This window comes from Talpa europaea (assembly GCF_964194135.1).
Source record: "Talpa europaea genome assembly, chromosome: 4".
NCBI lineage: Eukaryota > Metazoa > Chordata > Mammalia > Eulipotyphla > Talpidae > Talpa > Talpa europaea.
In genome coordinates, this window is record NC_140070.1 from 145534405 (window position 1) to 145553895 (window position 19491).

The 19491-nt window shown below is 66.8% G+C and overlaps 1 protein-coding gene across 1 annotated transcript; it reads right to left on the reverse strand.

Annotated features, from left to right (window-relative positions):
* Positions 1 to 1727: 1727 nt before the first annotated feature.
* Positions 1728 to 19045, reverse strand: RIPK4 (receptor interacting serine/threonine kinase 4; the record flags this gene model as incomplete). The annotated part of the gene is made up of 8 exons (XM_084232296.1): positions 1728 to 2887; positions 3516 to 3777; positions 4496 to 4599; positions 5254 to 5412; positions 6772 to 6821; positions 7959 to 8107; positions 12022 to 12313; positions 18864 to 19045. 8 exons carry the CDS (start codon positions 19043 to 19045, stop codon positions 1728 to 1730), a joined length of 2358 nt encoding a protein of 785 aa, XP_084088422.1.
* Between the last annotated feature and the right edge of the window lie 446 nt (positions 19046 to 19491).

The window sequence follows — 19491 nt, forward strand, 5'->3', positions numbered from 1 at the left end:
GGGAGCAGCGGGGAGACAGGAGAGGTCTGCCGTGCCATGTGGGTAGCTCCCTGGCCGGGGCTGGAACTCGTGCTGCAGTGGCTGCAGGTGGCCTCATAGGTTGCACCCTCACCCCGTGTGCCACCAGGGAGGCCTTAAATACTTTTCTATGATTTGAAGTTTTTTCGAAACATGTAGTTAAGAAAGGAAAGTACGAATTATGGACATTGAAGAGACAGAGCTGTGCTGCCGGGAGCTTCTTCCAGAGATTCGTCGTTCCTCTCCCGGCTTTTCACAGGGAGAAGGGCCCCCAGCTTCAGCGCACCCACCAAAGGGCATTCCATACCACACATAAGTGCCTCCAACCTTTGGTTTTCCGAAACCAGGGTGGAGCTCATGTCTAAGAAAAAGTAATCTCGCTGACTTCGAAAGAGTAAAAGAGTATTACACTTTATTGACATCAGAGAGACGTGGTCATCCACACGCCCTATACACAGTCACACGACAGTACAAGCACAGGCGTATTAAAACATAGCCAGTTCTAACAGCCAGGTATTTCCTATCACAGAAAACAGGTCTCCTGCCGCAGATTCACATTCACATGCCCACCAGAGTAACACAGACCCTGCACACAGGCCACAGGGCGTGTCTGCACACAGGGTCACGCCCTGCGGCAAACCTTTTCCAGCCACAGTGTCCAGGGGCACACGTGACAATAAAGGACTGGGAACAGGTGCAGGCATCCCTTATTTTTGGATGTCTGGGGACACTATCACCATCACTTCGTATGGACTTTTTTTTTTTTGAGTGTTCCTAGACCCCCAGAGGAATCTCCCAAGTCATACTGAGCAGGGCACCCTACTCTCGGAGAACGGGGGCAATCTGTAATCCAATCCTTCTACCTGAGATGGCGCAGTGTTCTCCAAGGGCTGCCTTGGTGGTGACACCCCAAAAGCTGAGGCTCCTGCAGGCAGCACCTGTCTGTAAAGCACCCCCAGCACCCCAAGGCAGTGCACTCACCACAATCACTTCACCTAAAACCAGAGTGAGAAAGAAACCGACGACGCGGCGGCCCATCTGACCAGGTGAGACCACCTCCGGTCCCACGCTGAAGCCGGGCGGCAACCTCCTGCTGACGTGGGCACCACAGGCAGTGGGCAAGAAGAGCAGGGAGCGGTGGCGGGGAGGGGGGCGTGATGACCGGTCAAGGACAAGCAGATGTAAAAGAGCTGATAAGATTTGTGTTCTAGAAACCCTGGTACCTTCCACTCACTCCTCGCAGACGAGACTGTCAGCCATAGCACACATAAGAGCCTCAGGCCGAGCTCACGCCGTGCCCAGCGACTGCAGAGTCCACACAGAGTCCCACTGCGACTCTCCGGCCAGGCGTCTCCGCCCACAGCTCCTGCGCACCCGGCCCCCACAGCGCCCACAGGGTGGCGGCTGCCTCCCCGCCTCAGCTGGTCACGAGGGCTGGGTCAGAGCCAGGGGCACGACGGGCTGGTGACCCCATCCTTCTTGACGCCGGGCACACGAGAGGTGGCCGGGCCAGGTGCGCCCTGGCCCCTGCGTCCAGACGCCTGGCAGGTCACAACCAGGAGTCAGCAGGCTCCTGGCGGCCGCTCAGTCCAGAGTCGGTCAAGTCTCCACTGGCCACCGGCAGGGAGCAGGGGGCAGACCGGCACCATTGCGCCCGCGGCGGAACGCAACAACGGGACAGGACCACGCGCGCCGGTCTCTGCGCCAGGCTAGGTCTTGCTTCTCCGCAGGACCGGGCCAGCAGGCCCCTGGCTGCCCTGGAACTTGAGGCTCTGCATGTTGACATGGGCGCCATGTCTGATCAGCGTCTCCACTGCCTTGGTGTGCCGGCCCTGGGCGGCCAGGTTCAGCGCGCTGAGCCCCTGCGCATCCGCCAGGTCCAGCACGTCAGCGCTGGCCAGCTCCTCCACCACCTCCGCGTGCCCGCTGGCGGCAGCCAGGTGCAGTGCCGTCTGGTTCTGGGGCCCGCGGGCCAGCACGTCAGCCTTCTCTTCCACCAGCAGCTTGACGGTGGCCAGGTGTCCATTCCGGGACGCGAGGTGCAGGGCGGTGCAGCCCTCCGTGGTAATGGCCTCCTGGCGGGCGCCCCGGTGCAGCAGCAGCCGCGCGGTGCTGGTGTGGCCCGTCTCAGCGGCCACATGCAGGGGCGTCTGCGCCCGCTGGTTGCACAGGTTGACATCTGCTCGCAGGTCGATGAGCACACGGGCCACGCGGTAATGGCCCCGCTGTGCAGCCAGGTGCAGGGGCGTCCTCCCATCCTGCGTCTGGGCGTTCACGCTCACCCCCGGCTGCTTGGCCAGCAGCTTCACGATGGCCAGGTGGCCCTGCCAGGCAGCGTAGTGCAGCGGCAGCCAGGCATCCTTGCCCGGCAGGCCCACGTCCGCGCCACGCCGCAGCAGCAGCCGCACGACGCCCTCCTGCCCATGCTGGCAGGCCACGTGCAGAGGCGTGCGGCCCTCGGAGTCGGCCTCGTGCACGGAGGCGCTCCTGTCCAGCAGCAGGCGTGTGCTGCTCTCGTCCCCGTTCTGCGCGGCGAAGTGCAGCGCCGTCCAGCGGTCCTCATCCGCAGCGTTGACGCTGATCCTGCGGGCCAGCAGCAGCTCCACCAGGCTGCGCGCGCGCTTCCCCACGGCCAGGTGCAGCGGGGTGGAGCCCCTCCGGTTGGTCCGGTTGGGGTCGGCGTTGTTGAGCAGCAGCCACTTGACGCACTCCTCCTGGCGTGCCTCCACCGCCAGGTGCAGCAGGCTGCCGCCGCCCTCCAACACCAGGTCTGCGTCCTGCGGCTGCAGGATCTTCATGAGCCGGCTGGTGTCCCCGCTCACCACCGCCTCCACCAGCTTCTTCTTCTGCACGTCGGTGGTGCCCAGGTCTGTGGGGAGAGCGGGTGCGGCTCAGACACTGCTGCCCCCCACCTTTGCACAGGCCTCCCCGGGCCCAGCCGGTCCCGGTGCGGCTGGGACGCCCACCGCCCCCGGGCGGCTGCTCCCCTGCGACTGCAGAAGGGTCAGCCAAGCGGCCTCGTCTGCGCTCACGTCTAGAGGACACGGGCAGGCCACGAGGACTCCCTGTGCTCTGTTGTCACTGGGCAAAATAAAAGCCATTCTGGGCACCCGCAGGGCTGTGGCAGTGACTGCGGGTTCTTCAGAGCGAGGAGGGTTCTTCGGAGCGGGAGGGAGACATAAGGAAAACGCAGCAGGGGCGGGACAAGGAGAGAAGAGTAGAAAGAGACGGAGAAGGGGAAGAGAGGGCGGGCGCAGGGCCGGCGTCCACAGGACACAGCTCAGCACAGAGGGGGACCCTGCGACGGGCTCGTGGGCAGCGCCCCACACGCCCAGCCCCCAGGCGCGCCCAGGCACTGAGCGGCGGCACCAGAGCCAGCTGGCTCAGGGCAGAGCAACGGTCCTTCTCGGCTCAAGCCCGGGCACCGGGTCTTTGTCCGCTCCTCCAGGACCCACACGCCGCCCGCCCGCCCGCAACCAAGGGCCGGGGCCGCTTACCACTTGTCGGAGGCTCCCGCTCGAAGGACAAGGACAGGGACCCCCGGGAGGAGAAGGCGGAGTCCACGGAGGACACCCCGGAGAGCCTCTTGCCGCTGTTGGCAGCCGGGAGCTTGGACTCGGAGGCGCAGCGGCTGAGCTCCTCGGGGCCCTCGAGCGTCTGCGAGATGCCCGAGTCCAGCTGGGACAGCAGCTCGGACAGGCTGTAGTCGTTGTCGAAGGTGGGTGCAGAGGCCCGCTTGAGCGGCGTGGACACGGGTGCCTGCGGGGACGGGGGTGATCTAAGACGCGCAGCAGGGGCCGGGCGAGCGCAGGACACTGGGGCTGTGGGCGCCACGCGGGCGCACCCTACTCCTGGCAGCCAGCGCCGGGAAGGACCGACCACCAAGCCAGGAAGGCCAGCGTGCCACTGCCCTCTGGGGTGGCTGTGCGGGGAGTGAGCTCCAAGGCGGGGAGCTGGGGTGCAGGGGCGTGTCCACGGTCAGCACTGGCCAAAGTGAAGGATGAGCTGGGGCTGGGGCTCCCCAGCTTTGCCAAGCCCGTGGGCTCACCTTCGTGCTGCCCAGGCCTGGCTCTGAGTGCAGACGGGCGCGGGGTCCGGCCACAGGGACAGGACACGAGGCCACCACCAGCATGTGAGGGGCTCCAAGTGACCCCTGGGGGCCGATGCTGAGTCACGCCCCCCGCTGGGTGCCTAATCAGGGTCCCGGCCGCTGGCCCCAGGCCCCTCTGCTCCCCGGCCGAGCATACACGCCACCTTATGGTCGGCAGGCACGGCTCACACCTGCGGGCCTCCCAGGCCCTCGCCGAGGCTGGGCCCGGCTGCCAAACCAGGCGTCGGCCTCCAAGCTCAGTCCAGGCTGCTCCTCCAGCCACAGACGGGAGGCGGCCGGGACGCCGCCTGGGGGCTGCTGGCGGCCGCAGGGCCGCGGGGGAGCAGTCGGGTTGGGGGCCCCAGAGTCCGGGTAGGGAGGCCCCACTACCTCGCTCCTGGGCTCCGGCGGGCTCCTGGCGTCTGGCTCCTGGGCCTCCCTCACCTCCTCATCCGGCTTCTCGCACAGGTCCTCCGTCTCAGAAGTGATTTCTTTGGGGAAGAAAACAAGAGCGCGGTGAGCCTCGAGGGGACGCCTGTGTGTGGCTACAGATGGCTGAGCAGGCTGCGGGGCGCTCCGCTCTCAGCGACCCCTGGCGCCAGGCACAGCGCTTCTGACGGGAGGGGCGGGTTTGGTCAGCTTTGACTGTATTCACGCTAACGCCTCCCCGGATAAGTATCACAAATAAAAACAGAGAACGCGGCCTCTGCATAAACTCCAGTGGACATCCCGCCCTGGATGGGAGCAGGGCACCCCAAAGTGTCTTTGTCTTAGGGGCCTCGGTCAGGACTGGGGCTCCTGTGCTGCTCCCCCAACCCCAGGGCTGGACCCATTTGCAGGGAGGAGCAAATGGGTCCAGTTTCCTAAAGGAAGCTTTCCTGGGGTGGGGCCCCCCCATGTTTTCAACACCACGGTCAAGTTCAATCTCAAGTCCCTTTCCCGAGCATGTGGCCCATGTGTCATGGGGACCCGGCGGCCTCAGGTCAGCGCCACAGCAGCCTCGCGGGAGATGCTGTCCCTGCGCCGGGGCAGGCGCAGGGGCGGGCGAGGTGGTCCCGGCCGGTGGAGAGGGCACAGGCACCCCGGCCTGCCTACCTGCCCGCTCACTCACCACTCCCGGACAGCAGCAGAGCACGGCGGCTCACCTTGGAAGGTGGGGCGCTCACGAGGGTCCCCGTGCCAGCACCGCTGCATGAGGCGCAGGAGCAGGGCGCAGGCCCGTGGCCGGGCTCTGCACACGGGCGGCAGCTCCGGCCGGTGCCCCTTCACCACTTTCACCATGATGTGCAGGATGTTCTTCTCGTCTGCGAAGGGAGAGCCAGGTGAGGGGCTGTGCAGGCCGGGCCGGGCCATGTGTGTGCGGGGGACGGGGCTGCCCATAGGGGAAGGCCATGGGGAGCCCTGGCCCGGGTGCACCAGCCCGTCTGCCACCCTCGCCCGGGGACCACACGCTGTCTGTCGAGGCCCCGAGCTCCTAATCGCAGCCTGGCAGGCTCGGTCTCTGGCTCGGGCTGTGGCCCCATCGCCTCCCCGGGGAGCCAGGCCCCTATCAAAGCGCAGATCTTTCTGGGCATCACACTCCAAGGAAAACGGGTTCAAAGGAGCAGTTTCTGACGAGATACATCCCAGGTGGAGGGGAGCCAAAGGGAGACAGCGCTTCCACCACCCCAGGGGCGCAGCGCAATGCTCCCAGGAGACGGAAGGGCCCCCTGAGTTCCACTCCTAGCTCCAAGCGCAGGCCCAGGGCGGGCTTCAGGGATGGAGGCCCGTCCTCCCGCCCCACCCTCCTCCTCCTTCCCCCTCACTCTCCTCTCCTCAGACTGGGGGGCCCAAGGTGACTCTTGGGGGCCATTTTCTCCCTGCACAGCCTAAGCCAAGCTGCACCCCAAACTTCCTGTTCCCTGCAGGCCCCTTGGCCCAGCCCCACGTGCCCACGCCCGGGAACCGGCGAGGCGGCAGCCAGCTCACGAGGCCCCGACAGCGGCCGGCGTTCTGTGATGTTTGCGGCTCCTTCCCGTTAAAGCTGGAGCAGCGAGTGCTGCTGGCACCCACAGCTTGTTTCTAGACGGCCCAGGTGTCCCGAGTCCACCCGGTCCTCTGAACAAAACACACCTGCACGCTTGCCACGGCCAAACGCAGGCGGACAAGCTCCGAGACGCCTCGAGCGCCACACCCCGGCCCTCCTGCCCAGCAGCGACCTTCAGCCTCGCGCCGGACAGGGACCCGCGTCCGTGACCTTGGCTGCCTCGCTGGAAAGCACTCAGACCAGGGACCCCCGGAAGACCAGGGGACCAGGCCACACTGGCTGCGCCAACAACAGCGACTCCCCTGACCCACTGATTGTGAAACCCCAAAATGGCGCGAGTCGCCCCGACAGGCTGGAGAGCAAAGGGGATCTTCCTCCAACAACGTGCGCGCGTACCAGCGCCCACCACACGCAGACAGCGCACGCGGACCCCGCGAGCTGGGCCACGCCCACCCAAGAGCCCCCATCCCATCCAGAAGAGCTGCAGGGAGTGGGCCGCGGGGGTCTGGGGCTACGGGCAGACCTGCTGGGTGGACAGCACAGCCCCTGCCCAGGACAGCCCCCCGCAACCCCCACCACGGAGCCGGCTTGAACCACGAGGACACAGCCAGGGGACACATCCAGACACGCCACTCACCTGCAAACGGCTTCTTCTGGGTCAGCACACCCCAGATGACGATGGCGAAGCTGAGATGGAGAGAGGGCAGTTAGGGTCAGGAGCCAGACCCGGGCCTAGTCAGCAGCTCCCACGGCCATGGGCTTGTAGGAGGCCCGAGGCTGGACAGACGCCATTTCCCCGGGGAACACGTCCATGGGCAGCCCCAATGGACACCGCCGACCTAACCCTAACTGAGCACGGGGGATGCCCGAAAACAGGCCACCTGCTCTGGGGGAGGCAGCGCACACCCGCTGGGCCTCCGCCTCCCGCAGGCACTGGACTGGGGCTGAGGTCTGGCCTGTGAGCACAACCCACGTGAGATGTCGTCCGAGGCTTGTCGGCGAGGACGCTGAGGACACAGGCTGGGCGTGCAGACCCACGCAGAAGTGACAGACGCCAACAAGGGCTAATAATAAAAAATCCCAGCACCAAAAAAAGCTCAAGCTGATCGTTCACTAAAGCAAACCCAGGAGCCCGGCTCGGAGACCCCGCCTGCGTGGACGGGGCTGGTGAGACACAAAATGCTCCTTGGGCCGTGAATGGGAGCCTTGCTGCAAGTTCAAAAGTTGAACCTCTCGGCTCTAAAATAAATACGCGTACTCTCCCCCAGCGCTGCAAGCTGGGGCCTGCACCCCGCGCCAGCCGCCAGCAGGCGCAGCTCGGGCCAGCTCAGCCAGCACGGCGGGGGCACGGCGCCCTCCACCAGGACGCCAGCCGGGCTGGGGGGCCACGGGTGCTGAGAGCCCGCGCGGCCTCCTGCCCGCTCCTCCTCCTCCTCGCTGGGTCAGGTGACTCCCGCCTTCACCTCCTGGAAAGGGCGGTGCCCAGCACGAGGAACCAGGCTGGGGTAGAAGCCACCATGTCTGTGCCCCTCTGTCCAGGGAAAGTGACACCAGAAGTCCAGCAAGACCAGAGGGCCACACGTGGGCAGGCCAGAGCGCACGCCAGGTGGACACAGCCCCTCAGCAGCAGGTTTCTCCAGTGGGTGAGCTGTAAGCACTTTCGTCAGAACACGAGGCCTCACCAGCCACTGATGTAACTGGCACAGCCGGCAACACTGTCCAGTGCAGCCTCACTCTCACCAGGCACAGCTGCCCCTGGACCCACCGGCGACACCTGCCCACGCATCGGGAGGGCCCCGGGTGCTGGGCACGGGATACACACACCTGTACACATCGTGCTTGGTGTCAAAGAGGCGGCTCTTCTCGCGGATGCGCTCGGGAGGGAGGTAGGCCACCGTGCCGAACAGCCCGTCCACGCTGAGCTCGTGTGAGTGGGACAGCCCGTGGCACTTGGCCAGGCCGAAGTCGGAGATCTGCAAGGACAACAACAGAACGGGCTCAGGGGTGGCTCAGGGCTCCCGAGCCAATGCCTGCAAAGGCACATCCCCACCCCCACACGCCCCTTGAGCCCCAGAAGCCCTGCTCCCCAGACAGGTGCATGCGGCCAGGGAGAAGGAGCTCTCTAGTGGGGAGCACACGCTAGGGGAGGGAGACAGCCCTGGGAGAGGAGCACACTCCTGGAAGGGAGCACACTCCAGGGAGGGAGCACAGTCAGGGAGCAGCTCCCTGGCAGGAGAAGGAAGAGAGTGGTCACTCTGTTCCTGGAGGCAGGGGGCCTGCCACGGTGGCCAGCCCAGGTCGACATGCAGGGAGGACGTGAGAATGTGAAACGCGAGGCCAAGGGATCCAGCTGTGCAGCCTCCCAGCTGGGGAGCCGGCAAGTGGCAGCACGTCCCTCCCAGGGAAACACCTAGAGAAGCCCTTTAAAGTCAGCAGAGCACGCGGCTCCCCGTCTCCACCTGCACCACTGCTGTGGTCATGGCCGCTGGCCGGGCGCTCGGGTCTCAGGGTCCGAGCAGGGTCCCTCCTTACGCACGGGCCCCGACCCAGCCACTCAGGCCCGCTCCTCTGCCTCCTGTCTCCGTGGGCAAAGGCCCTGAAGGCTCCTGGAAACCCACGCCCACACAGGGAGCGTGGGGTCTGTGAGGCCAGGCCCCGGCCGCCCCACGTCCCGGTGCCCACTGGGAGCTGGTGAAGTGGTGTGCACGGCCAGGCCACTCAGAGGCGCGGAGTGGCCCAGGAGCCCCGTGCAAACAGCCCCTTCAGAGCCTTTGGCATCAACCACCAGCTCCACCCCCAACACACCTGTGGGTGATGCTGTGGCTGAGTCAGGCCTGCGTCCTGGGCTCGCCGTGCCCCAAGGGGAGCCCGGCCCGGGTCACCACCGCAGAGGCAGGGAGGGCCAGAGAGGCCTGCCTGGCTCCCCGGCCTGCAGGCTCTGCCCTGCAGCTCTCACAGTCAGTCCCCAAGCAAACCCGCGCCGAGCTGCAGACCAAAGGCCAGGGCGGAAGTGCAAGAGCCCCGGACAAGCAGGGGACGGCACGGAGCCCCTTCAGCAGTGGGGCCGCCACACTCAGAAATGAAACCGCTGGTCGCCAGGATCCGGCCTTGGCCCGGCCACGGCTCCCCTAGCTGGCAGCTTTTCATTTCTGCCATTTTCAGACACAGCCAGCCGCTTCAAAATGTACTTGGTGGCGGGGAAAGCAGCGTGAATTCTGGGCACAAGCGCTGGCATTTCAGGCAGACTCAGACGACGGCTCTGAAGACCGCAGCCCTCTGCCCGTCACGGGACTTCCCGCCGCCTGCCCAGGGCCCGCCTGCCCCCCGCTCCTCTGACAAGCTGTCACCGCACGCGACACGGTCTACACTCCATCTGCAGATCTACACTGTAGGGCCAAGATCTACACTCCAACGTGCACGTGCAGCGTCCGCTAGGAGCCAGAACCTGGGCCTCCACCCTCGGGCCCGGCTGGACGAGACCAGGGAAGGGAGGTCAGGCCGTTTCCAGACCCAGGACAGGCCCTGCGGCCCTCTGAGCAGGGCCTGGTCTGGGCGACTGGCCCGGAGGCAGAGCCTAGATTTTCAATGACCTCATCGTGGACCCAAAACAGGTTTACATGGAGACCCTGCGTGGACACTCTTGACGCCGAGTGCACCCCGTGCTGTGTGAGCCCTTACGACTGCGCACAGCCTGGCTGCGTGGCTCCCCGTTCTCGCTTCCCAGGGGCATGCCAAGTTGACTGAGGGGCATGGGGGGGTGGCCCCCAACTTCTGATCTGACCTCAGGCTCCCATATTAAGGTATTATTGTTCCAAATAACGGCCACCTGAGAGCCCCTGCCAGGCTCGGCTGTGCCCCCCAGCAGCTGTCTGGGGCCCAAGGGCATGGTGGACACAGAGCTGGTCTGTCTAGAATGTGGGGGGGGGGGGGGGTGACCGACTCGCTGGAGTAAAAGGGAGTCAGAAGCACCCACTGGGACAGGCCCTGGAACGGTGGGGCTCCCCCCACCCCCCACAGCTCCCTGGGCTGGAGGAGGGGCAGCGTCACTCCATTTGCTGTCATCAGAGGCATCGCCCAAGTGGGGGTCGGGGGCTGCTCCCGAGAGGACACCAGGCAGGGCGCTGTCCCCGCAGCCTCTGAGGGACACACTAGCCAGCTGGCAGAGTGGCCAGGACAGGCAGGGGGTGTGAGCTGGGTGGGCCTGAGCCTGAGGGACGCGGCTGCAGACACACAGGCGCAGCTCACATGCCCCTATGAGAGCTCCTGCGAGCACCTCCCTCCCAGGCCTCTCCAGCCACCCTCACAGTGGAGGGGCCTTCATGCACTGCCACCCGAGAAGCCCAGAATGTTCCAAGATTGCTTGGGTTGTTTCCTCCACCAAAAGAATCTCCTGCCTGTGCCCCACCCCCCAGCAGGAAAGCCTGACGCTCATGATGAGCCCTCCCACCTGGTAACACCCCACCCAGGGTGGCCTGGGCCACCCCAGCACCCACTCCCCGCTTGGCCTCCCACACCGCACACATGAACACCACGTGCAGGCAGCAGGCAGGCAAGGCAGGGGCACTGGCCAATGCACACAGCAGGCCACAGGCCTGGATTCACCCTGAGCCCCGGCTTGGCAGGAGCCAAAGGCCAAGTCCTCTGGGCACCTGACTCTGATGATGGAGCAGCCCCTGCAGGGGGCCCTGGCAGGCACACAGGTGCACACTCAGGTGCACACACACGCAGGTGCACGCAGGCAGCAGGGCCCTGCGTCAGCTCCTCTTCCTTCCTTTACAAGACGAAGTTCTACATCAAAGGCTTCATCTCGCTCGGGGCCCGAGGGACTGTGTGCCCCGTGAGGACTGATGTCAGCTGGGCAGAGGGTCTGCATGTGAAGTCAGCCACCAGCTGGAGGGTGACCCCAGGAACCTCAGGAGCCCCAGAGCCACAGGAAGGTCTATCCACCCGCGGCCACCTGGCTCTTGCCAACCCGAGGCACGTCAGCCTGCGCACGTGGCCTTTTCCGGCAACACCCACCTGAGGGACCACTCACTATAGTGAGTGGAAAACCCACTCCCCGGTGGCCTCGGCTGGCTCGATGGCTCACAGAGCCTGCTGCAAAGTGGGACGCAGGAAGCGGCTGTGTGCACGATCCTCCTTTTACGGGTGAGGAAACCGAGGCCCAGGGAGAGCCCAGCAAGAGTGCAGCGCGCACAGGCCAGACCCCTCAGCCCTGCCCCCACGAGCCAGGGGGGTTTTAGCCCGTGGCCCTGGGGTCCCCGCCTGCCCAGAGGCCGATTCCCATCCTGCCCTGTGTGTGGGAACCCCCGGAGTGTGCTCCCCAGTATGGACGTCAAGAGAGCCCCGGACAGAAGCCAGACAACCAGCTCCAGGGACTGTTCCCAATTTCCAGCAAAGGACCCCACGCTGTCCTGTTCTATGACCTTATCCTCGAAACAAGAGCGGAATTCACGGCCCCTCGGCATGAGAAAAGGATGTCCCCCACCCTTAAGCCTCTCTCCACAACAAGGCAGCCCCTCTTTCAGAGCATGCCACCGCCCCCCGCCCCTGCCGAGGGGATCCTGCCACCCAGCTCAGGGGCTGCCGCCTGAGGCTGCCTCTCCCCGACATCCTGACCCCCCTAAGGGGAGCACCGCATGCACCATCTTTCCCAGGCTGCCCAGAATGGGGAGCCAAGCTCCAGGACTAGGGGGCGACCCGTGTTCTTATGGGTCCATTCCCCAGCTCTAGGGGGTTGACAGCAACCACGACAAGACGGGGGCGGCTGGAGTTCTGTGCAGGGTGGCCCAGGTTCCAGCGCCGGCCCCGGAGCCGTGTCCTCCCCTAGTCCTGCTGCCAGGCCCCGGCCCGGACGCCCCGCCCAGGCGGCCCCGGCGCAGCCCACCTTGACATGGTAGTGGGCGTCCAGCAGGATGTTGGCGGGCTTGAGGTCCAGGTGCAGGAGCGGCGGGGACATGCAGTGCAGGAAGTTCATGCCCACGGCCGTCTCGTGCACGATGCGCACGCGCAGGTCCCAGGGCAGCGGCTCCGAGGCCAGCAGCTTCTCCAGCGAGCCGGTCTCCATGAACTCCATGACCAGGCCCACGGGGTCCTGGCAGATGCCGTAGACCGGCAGCACGTACCGGAACTTGGCCATCTCCATCTTCTTGGCTTCCTCCAACAGCTCCATGCGCTCCCTGGAAGACAGCAGGGTGTGGGGTGAGCGCGAGGGGCCTGACACCAGCACAGAGCCCCCACGGAGCCGCAGCCCGCACAGCAGAGACGACTGACACGCGTGCTGCCGCCGTGCACACCAGAGCCCAGGCCCAGCGAGCGGGTCACGGTGCCGTGCAGGCCCTGCGGGCAGGGAGGCTGGGGGGCGGCTGCTGAGCCTGCTTTTGAGGTGTCCCTGAGGGGCCGATGCTCACTCCCTGTCTGCAGACGAGGAGGCGTTCAAGGCCTATTAAAAGCAGCCCGGATATCCCGCTGAAGAGCTGACCCCCCGCCCAGCACGCCCCAATCCAAGCCCGCTGGGAACGGGACGGGCCCCAGGATCGGGGGCTGCAGGCTCTGCCCGGCGCCCCGGCCGACCACCTGGAATGTGCACTGCAGTGGACGTGACTGTGACAGGGGCCACCCTCGCGCTGCCCAGCATGGGCGTCAGCAGCACCGCCCCAGGGCGGTGTCCCCCACTGTCTCCACCCACAAACCCTGTACCCGCCCCCGGACCTCAGTCCCGTAGCCGGACACAAGCCCCTCCCACCAGGGGGTCCACGCTGGTCCCGCGAGACCGGCTTCCTCCACGCCACGCAGTCTGCAGAGCCCTCCCGGGCAGCGGCCGCCAGCAACGCTGCCCCTCTCCAGGGGAGTCGGAGGCCACGGTTTGAAGGGATAACGTTTCGCGATCCGCGCGTCCACCAATGGACACGGGGCTGTGCCCACCCTCTGGCTGTGGGAACACCGGTTCCCCCACAGGCACCTGCCGCAGCACACCTGCTGCAGCCCCCACTTTCAGCCCTCAAGGATCCCACGCCCAGGGTGGGCTGTGGGCTGGGTGGCAGCTCTGCTTAACCTCGTGGGAAGCTGCAGACCAGCTGCGGCCTAGGCCGCTGTCTATAATTGCGGGCCGGTGGGAGGTCTCATGGCTTGTGGACACACTGGCCAGGGCTGCTCTGTCCGCAGGGCAGACACCAGCAGCTGCGACCCAGGCCCCACGGAGCCCACACATATGCTCTCTGGCCCTCGCAGAAAGTGTGCCAGCCCCAGCCAGGGGCACCTCCTGTGCAGCCTGTGCACAGGGACCATGTTTCTCCATGAACCAGACAAGGACCCCAGAGCCTGGTCTGTGCCAATCTCATGAGACAAACTCCCAGTGAGCTGGGGAGGAAGGACCAGGACGGGCTTGGCCACACGAGCCTCAGGGAGCCGCTCTCCCACACAGACACGGGGCCAGCTGACACGCAGACCCCCAGGCTTCACTCTGGAAGATGGGTGCCAATCTAACAAGCTCCTAAAGGAAGCTTCCAGAACCACAGGCCCAGACCGATCAGAGCTGGCACCAGGCAGCCTCCGCAGCAGCACACAGCTGTGCAGGCAGCAGGGCGAGCGGCCCAGGGCCTCCTGCCACCAGCACCTGCCTGCCCCGTGCCCGGACGACACCCACTTCCCTGCAGGATCTGAAATGGAGCCAGGGACAGGCCCCTGGCGTCCTGGACCTCACCTGCTTGCTTGTGGCCTCTGCGCAGCTAGAACATGCCTCCCAGAGACCAAGGCGGCTGGCCAGGAGGCCCCAGCACTGTCACCAAAGTTCAGACCCTGGGCCTCCCTGCTCCTGGGGAAGCATCTGCAGGCTCCAGGCTCGAGGGGGCCACGGCCTCGCGCTGTGTTGCCCTGCAGCTGGCGCCAGCCTGCTCTGCAGCAGTAAAGGCCCCGTCAGATGGAGCAAATGCTTTTCAACCAGATGCAAGAGAAGCTACTAGGCTGGGACAGCTGGTGTCCGTACTCCTCAGTCACTTTCATTTTAATTCATTTCTAGTTAAAGTCCCCTTCCTGACCAGCACCCCCTGAGCGGCTTCCACACACAACAGGGGCGACAGGAGCCCCGTCCCTGCCTTCACAAGATCGTGCAATCACACCAAAGGGAAGTGCAGCCGAACCCCAAGTGCTGTACAGGGAAGGGTGGGGTCCTAAGGAGAGTGGGGAGCAGGCCACAGCGGGTGCACAGGAGCCTGAGGGAGGACAGCAGGCCCCAGGGCGCATCTGGAGGGGAATCGAAGGACTGAGTGACCCACCCCGAGTCTCCACAGGCCCAGGACACCTGCCCGCTCCCCCGCTCGAGTCTCAGGCGGGCCCCCCCATGAAGCAGGTGCTTCGGAGCCCTTCGGGAGACGGATACCCATGCTCGCGGGGGGCTGTGGGGCCCCTGGGCCCTCCGTTGGGGAGGCTCCACGAGGCACATTTGGTCCCTGGCCCTGGATCACAGGGAGGCAGGCCCCAGGGGGCGCCCCAGCCTGCGCTGGCCTCAAGGCATGTGAAGAAGAGGGACGGGCTGGAGGCCAAGGTCGAGCACCCCTTAAAATCAAGCTGGTGATGGAAGCAGGAAGCAAAAGCCACCGGGTTCGTCTCCCTCCTCCTCCTGGACAGCCGTGTGAGTCCACAGTGCGGCCGTCTGCGCCCCTCATGCCCGAGCCTCAGGGGCTGCGGCCAGCTGCCCGGCCGTCCCAGCGTGCTAAGACCCAGGTTTGTCTGCTCCTGGGCTTCTAGCTCCTTTACAGTGGCCGCTCGCCAGCCCTCCTCAACGGGCTCGTGCACACGGGGTGGTGGGCGTCCGAGACGCAGAGACCCAGGGCCGGCCTGCGAGGGCAGCAGTGCACCCCACCCTCCCCCACCCCACCTGGGCTGGCCAAGGCCTGGGGGCTCTTCCCCTCCCAGAGACATTCCGCAGGGAGATCCGCTGCCGTCCGGAGAACAGTCAGCCACCTGGAGCCCGGGGATCTGGAAAAGTGGAAGATGTGGCCACTCGGCAGGCACTTGCCTCCGTGTGCCCAGAGGGCTTCACACATCAAACCTGCTGCCAGGTGTCCAGGTCATGAGCGGCTCCCACCAGCCACTGCGCTGTCCCTCCTCCGTCCCTGTCACCCCCATCTTGGGTTCAGCCAGCCAGTGTGCTGCCCCCCCCCCCATCACGGGCCTTTGTGCAAACAGGCCCCGGGGTCCGAGTCAAAGCCACGGCCGGTGAGCCCACCCAGGCCAGGCGGAGCCGCACAGATGACCACATCCCACCACACCTCAGGGCTGCGTGCAGAGCCAGCTCTCCAGGAAGGTAAGTCCCTGCTTCCAGGGACAGAGCGGCCTCAGGCGCTGCGGGCAGGAGCCCGCCCACCCCCGCCCCTCCCTGGGGATGGCCCAGGCCCAGGGAATGGGGTGGTGGGGTCAAGCTTGCCAGCCGTTTGGTCTGAAGAGGCAACACAAACACCCTCAACTCTGGGGTTATCCAGTCACCCCCAAGCCTGATTCCAAGTGACCCCCACCAGACTCGGCCTCCACCTGCAGTAGACACCGTGGCCAGGCAGTTCAAGCACTTTCCTCTCTTGTTTCCGAGATGGAGGAGGCTGGCGGGGCCCTGGGGAGGGCGCTGAGGAGAAGCGCCCCCAAGGGCCAGGCTGGCAGCGCCCGGCTCGTGTCTGGTCTCATGTCCCCGACGTTTTTGGTTAAACGCCTTCCTGGGAGCAGCATGTGTGGTCTGTGGGCGCGGTGGGGGGCACCCGCAGGCCTGTTCCTATAGGGCTTGCCACGGGGGCTGCGAGCCGAGTGAGGTCACAGGAACCCCGCTAACAGGAGCGAGGGTCCGGTCAATGCCAGACTCCCCAAAGGCCCCGAGGGTGAGCTTTCTGGAAGCATCTGCCTTGGAAAGGGGGCGCGCAGGGGTGGGGCTGGAAGGCACTCAGCTGCAGGAGGGGTGGGGCGCGGCGGTAACAGAGGGCCTCACAGGAGGCTGGAAGCACCTCTGGGAAAAGCAGTAGGAAGATGTTCAATCATTGGTGAGCCGAAGCCTCTCGCCGCCAATCCCGAGCCGTTCCCAGGCCTCGGAGGGTTCCCACACTGCTAGTTTTAAAACCAACAAGAATCGGGCTTGTCCGAGTGTCAGCGCCGTCGCTGCAAACCCGGGGTGTGCTCAGGCTCGCCCTGACTAGCTGCTGCCACGCTGGCATCTGCACTGGGCCCGGCGCCCGCCGCTCTGTTCACAGCTATTCCCCGGTGGGGGCTGGAGGGGCGGTGCCTCTGGGGTCACTTTGTTCTCACCTGAAGGGTAACAAGGGTCAGCCAGGGAGGCCATGAGACAAGCCGCTGGAGGTGGAAAAGGCAGCTCGTGGGCACCACTGGGCACTGCCCGGGCCCCTCTGAAGTCCCCTTGTTGGACTCTCAAGGTCCCTCAATGGGCCATTGGGGCCGAGCGGCCCCCCACCAGCACAGAAGCCGCAGACACATGGCCTGGAGCTGCCTGCTGCCCCTGGAGCTCAGGGTGGGTGCTGGGGCCCAGGCCTGCTGGGGTCAGGAAACCCTGGCCAGACTTTGAAGGATAAGCAGCCTGGGTAAAGCAGCCCGCCCTGTGCACAGGAGGCGCCACAAAGGAGGTCGATGGCCCTGGGAAGGCAAGACTCAGCCCCCACCCCACTGGGGCAAGAGGAGCAGTCCCCTAAACCGATGAATGGACACTCGGAGGGGTAACGGGAGCCCCAGGGAAGGCCTAGTCCCCACTAAAGGCAGCACTTAGTAAAGGGAGGTGGGGACTGGAGGCAGCTCATCCAAGGGTGCTGGGCCCGACCTGCCCAAGTCGGCAGGACGGTGTCCCAGCCACGAGCCCAGGGTCGAGGAGACGCAGCGGGTGGCAGCCCTGCAAGGCAGTAGCGCCCCGCGGCTGCCGCCGGCCAGTTCCCACCAGGCCTGAGCCCAGGGTCAATAATTAACCCGCAGGAGTTCTCCCACGGAGCAGGTCAGGAGCAGGGCTGACCGCGTCCGTCAGACCCCTTCTCACGTGGAGCAGGGCTGACCGCTTCCGACAGGCCCCCTGTGCAGACCGCCAGGCCGCCCCCCGCCCGCTCCAGGGCAGGAGGCGAGGAGCTTCCGGCTGGGCGATGCTGGCCTCGACCGCGCCGCCCGGGACATGCCACCACCTGCCTGGCGCGGGCAGGGCCGGAAAGGCTTCCAGTTAGAGGACAAAACACTTTTCAACCAGGCGATGCCGGATCCTAAGTGACCCGCCTGGAGTGGAGAAACCACCTCCAACTGGGTCATCCCAGACACGAGGGACCGGTCGCCGTAAATAACAGATTCCGAGCACGCAGGCCGTGAGTCAGCCGGGGAGCGTGTTTACTCTGCCCTGCCAAGACGAGAAACTGGAGCAAAACCTCCGCCAGGGAACATGCTCCTTTCAACCAGAAGCCGCCACCAGACAGAGTCCAACGGGCATAAAAGTCGCCCCCACCCCGGGTCTGGCCTTGAGGATGGAAGCAAGGGCTGCGCCCAGAGGTCTGCGTGTCAGCAAAATAACCACAGCGCCCCTCGCGGCCAGGGACGCTCCCGGGCCCAGCCAGGGAGGGGGCAGGATCCCGGCCTCCCCTCGGAGTCAGTGGCCTCTCCAGCGGCACCTCCAGCGAAAAGCCACCCAGGGCTCGCTCCACAGCAAGATCTCCCAGGCCTCGCGGCTACTGCAGGCGGGCAGCACACGCTGCGTCCAGGTGCCGGCAGGGGACACTGGCCACGGCGTCCACCAGGGGACACTGAACTGGGCTTAGGAGCCAAAAAGCGGAGCCGGCAAGGCCGGGTGGGGTTAAAGGCGCCCTGTCCCGCTGGGGGTGTGTCCGGTGCCCAGCACCCAGGCTGGGGAGGCGGCCACACAGCACAGCCGCCTCCGCGGAGGCCCAAGTCCACTAGAGGAGTCCAACGTGCTCCCTGAGGCTTAAAACCCAGCCATGAAAGGCGGAGGGGGGAGAGCTGCGGCTCCCCATCCGCTCCCCACCCCACGCCGGCCACACCCCAGGCCCCGAGGTCCAGGAGCCTGCGCTGCGCTGCTCCGGAGGCGCAGCAGGATTCCTGCGGCTTAGACGGGACAGTGGGGCGCAGAGGCCCGCCGGCACGACCACCCCGCGGAACAGGGGAGGCTCCTCCCAGAGGCCGGGCCTAGACATGAGGTCACCGGAGCGAGGCCGGGAGGAAGCGCCGGGCACACAGGGCCGCCGGGCACCCGCCTGGGGACCCGCTGGGGACCCGCTGGGGACCCGCCTCGCGGACGCGCCAACGTCGGCGCAGGGCGAGCTGGGCCGGGCTGGGCCGGGCCGGGCCGGTGCTTCCGACCGAAATAATTACCGTCTTACAGCAATTTGTGCCTCGCCGTAAATTACTAAGTAACCCGAAGGGCGCCTCCCCGCTCACAAAGCCGGGATCCCGGCCTGGCAATCTCCCCAAGCCGCGCAGACCGCAGCGCGCAGGTGGGGCCCGGCGCGGGGCGCACCCCCGGGTCCCCCCGCCTCGCGGGCCCCGCGACGCCGCCGGCCTCTCCCCCCCGCGCCCCGCGCCCCGCCAGCGCCCTCGGAGCCGGAGCCCGGCCCCGGCCTCGCCGGCCCCCGCGCCCCTCCCGCGGGGCTCGCGGCCCGCCCGGCGTCCGCCCCCCGCGCTCCCGGGGCGCCGCTGGGGGACGCGGCGAACCCCACGACCGCGGACCCCCGCCCGGGCCCGCCCGCCGCTCACCTGTCGTCGACGTGCAGGCTGGGCGAGCACTTGATGGCGAGCCAGGTCTTCCAGTGGACGTGGCGCACCTTGTACACCTGCCCGAAGCCGCCCGAGCCCACCTTCTCCCAGCCCGCGAACTCGGCCGCGTCGAAGGTGCGCAGCAGCCCCAGCGCCCACGGGCTCCCGCTCGCGCCCGCCATCGCGCCGCCGCCGCCCCGGCCCCGCGCCCGCCCCGCGCCAGGTGCCCAGGTGCGCGCCCCGCCCGCCGACGTCACGTCCGCCCGGCGCCCCGCCCCGGCCCGCCCCGCCCCGGCGCCGGACCCCGGGACGCCGGCCCCGCCGCGGGGCGCCCCCCCCCCCCGCGGCCCGAGCGCCCCCCGCGGCCCGAGCGCCCCGGCCCCCCGCGGGAAGGCCGCGCCCCGGAGGGCGCCGGGGGCGCACAACCACCCGCCCTGCCCGGCCCCCCGCGACCGGCCTCGCTCGCCCGCGACTGCCGGGCCGCCCCGACGCCGTCGCCCCCAGGCAGGCGGAGGAGGCCCGCGCCCCCAGGCCCCGGGGGCTCCCGCGCCCCGCGCCCCGCGCCCCGCGCCCCGCGCCCACAGTGCGGCGTTGGTAAGCGCGGGGCGCGTTCGGGACCCTCGGGAGC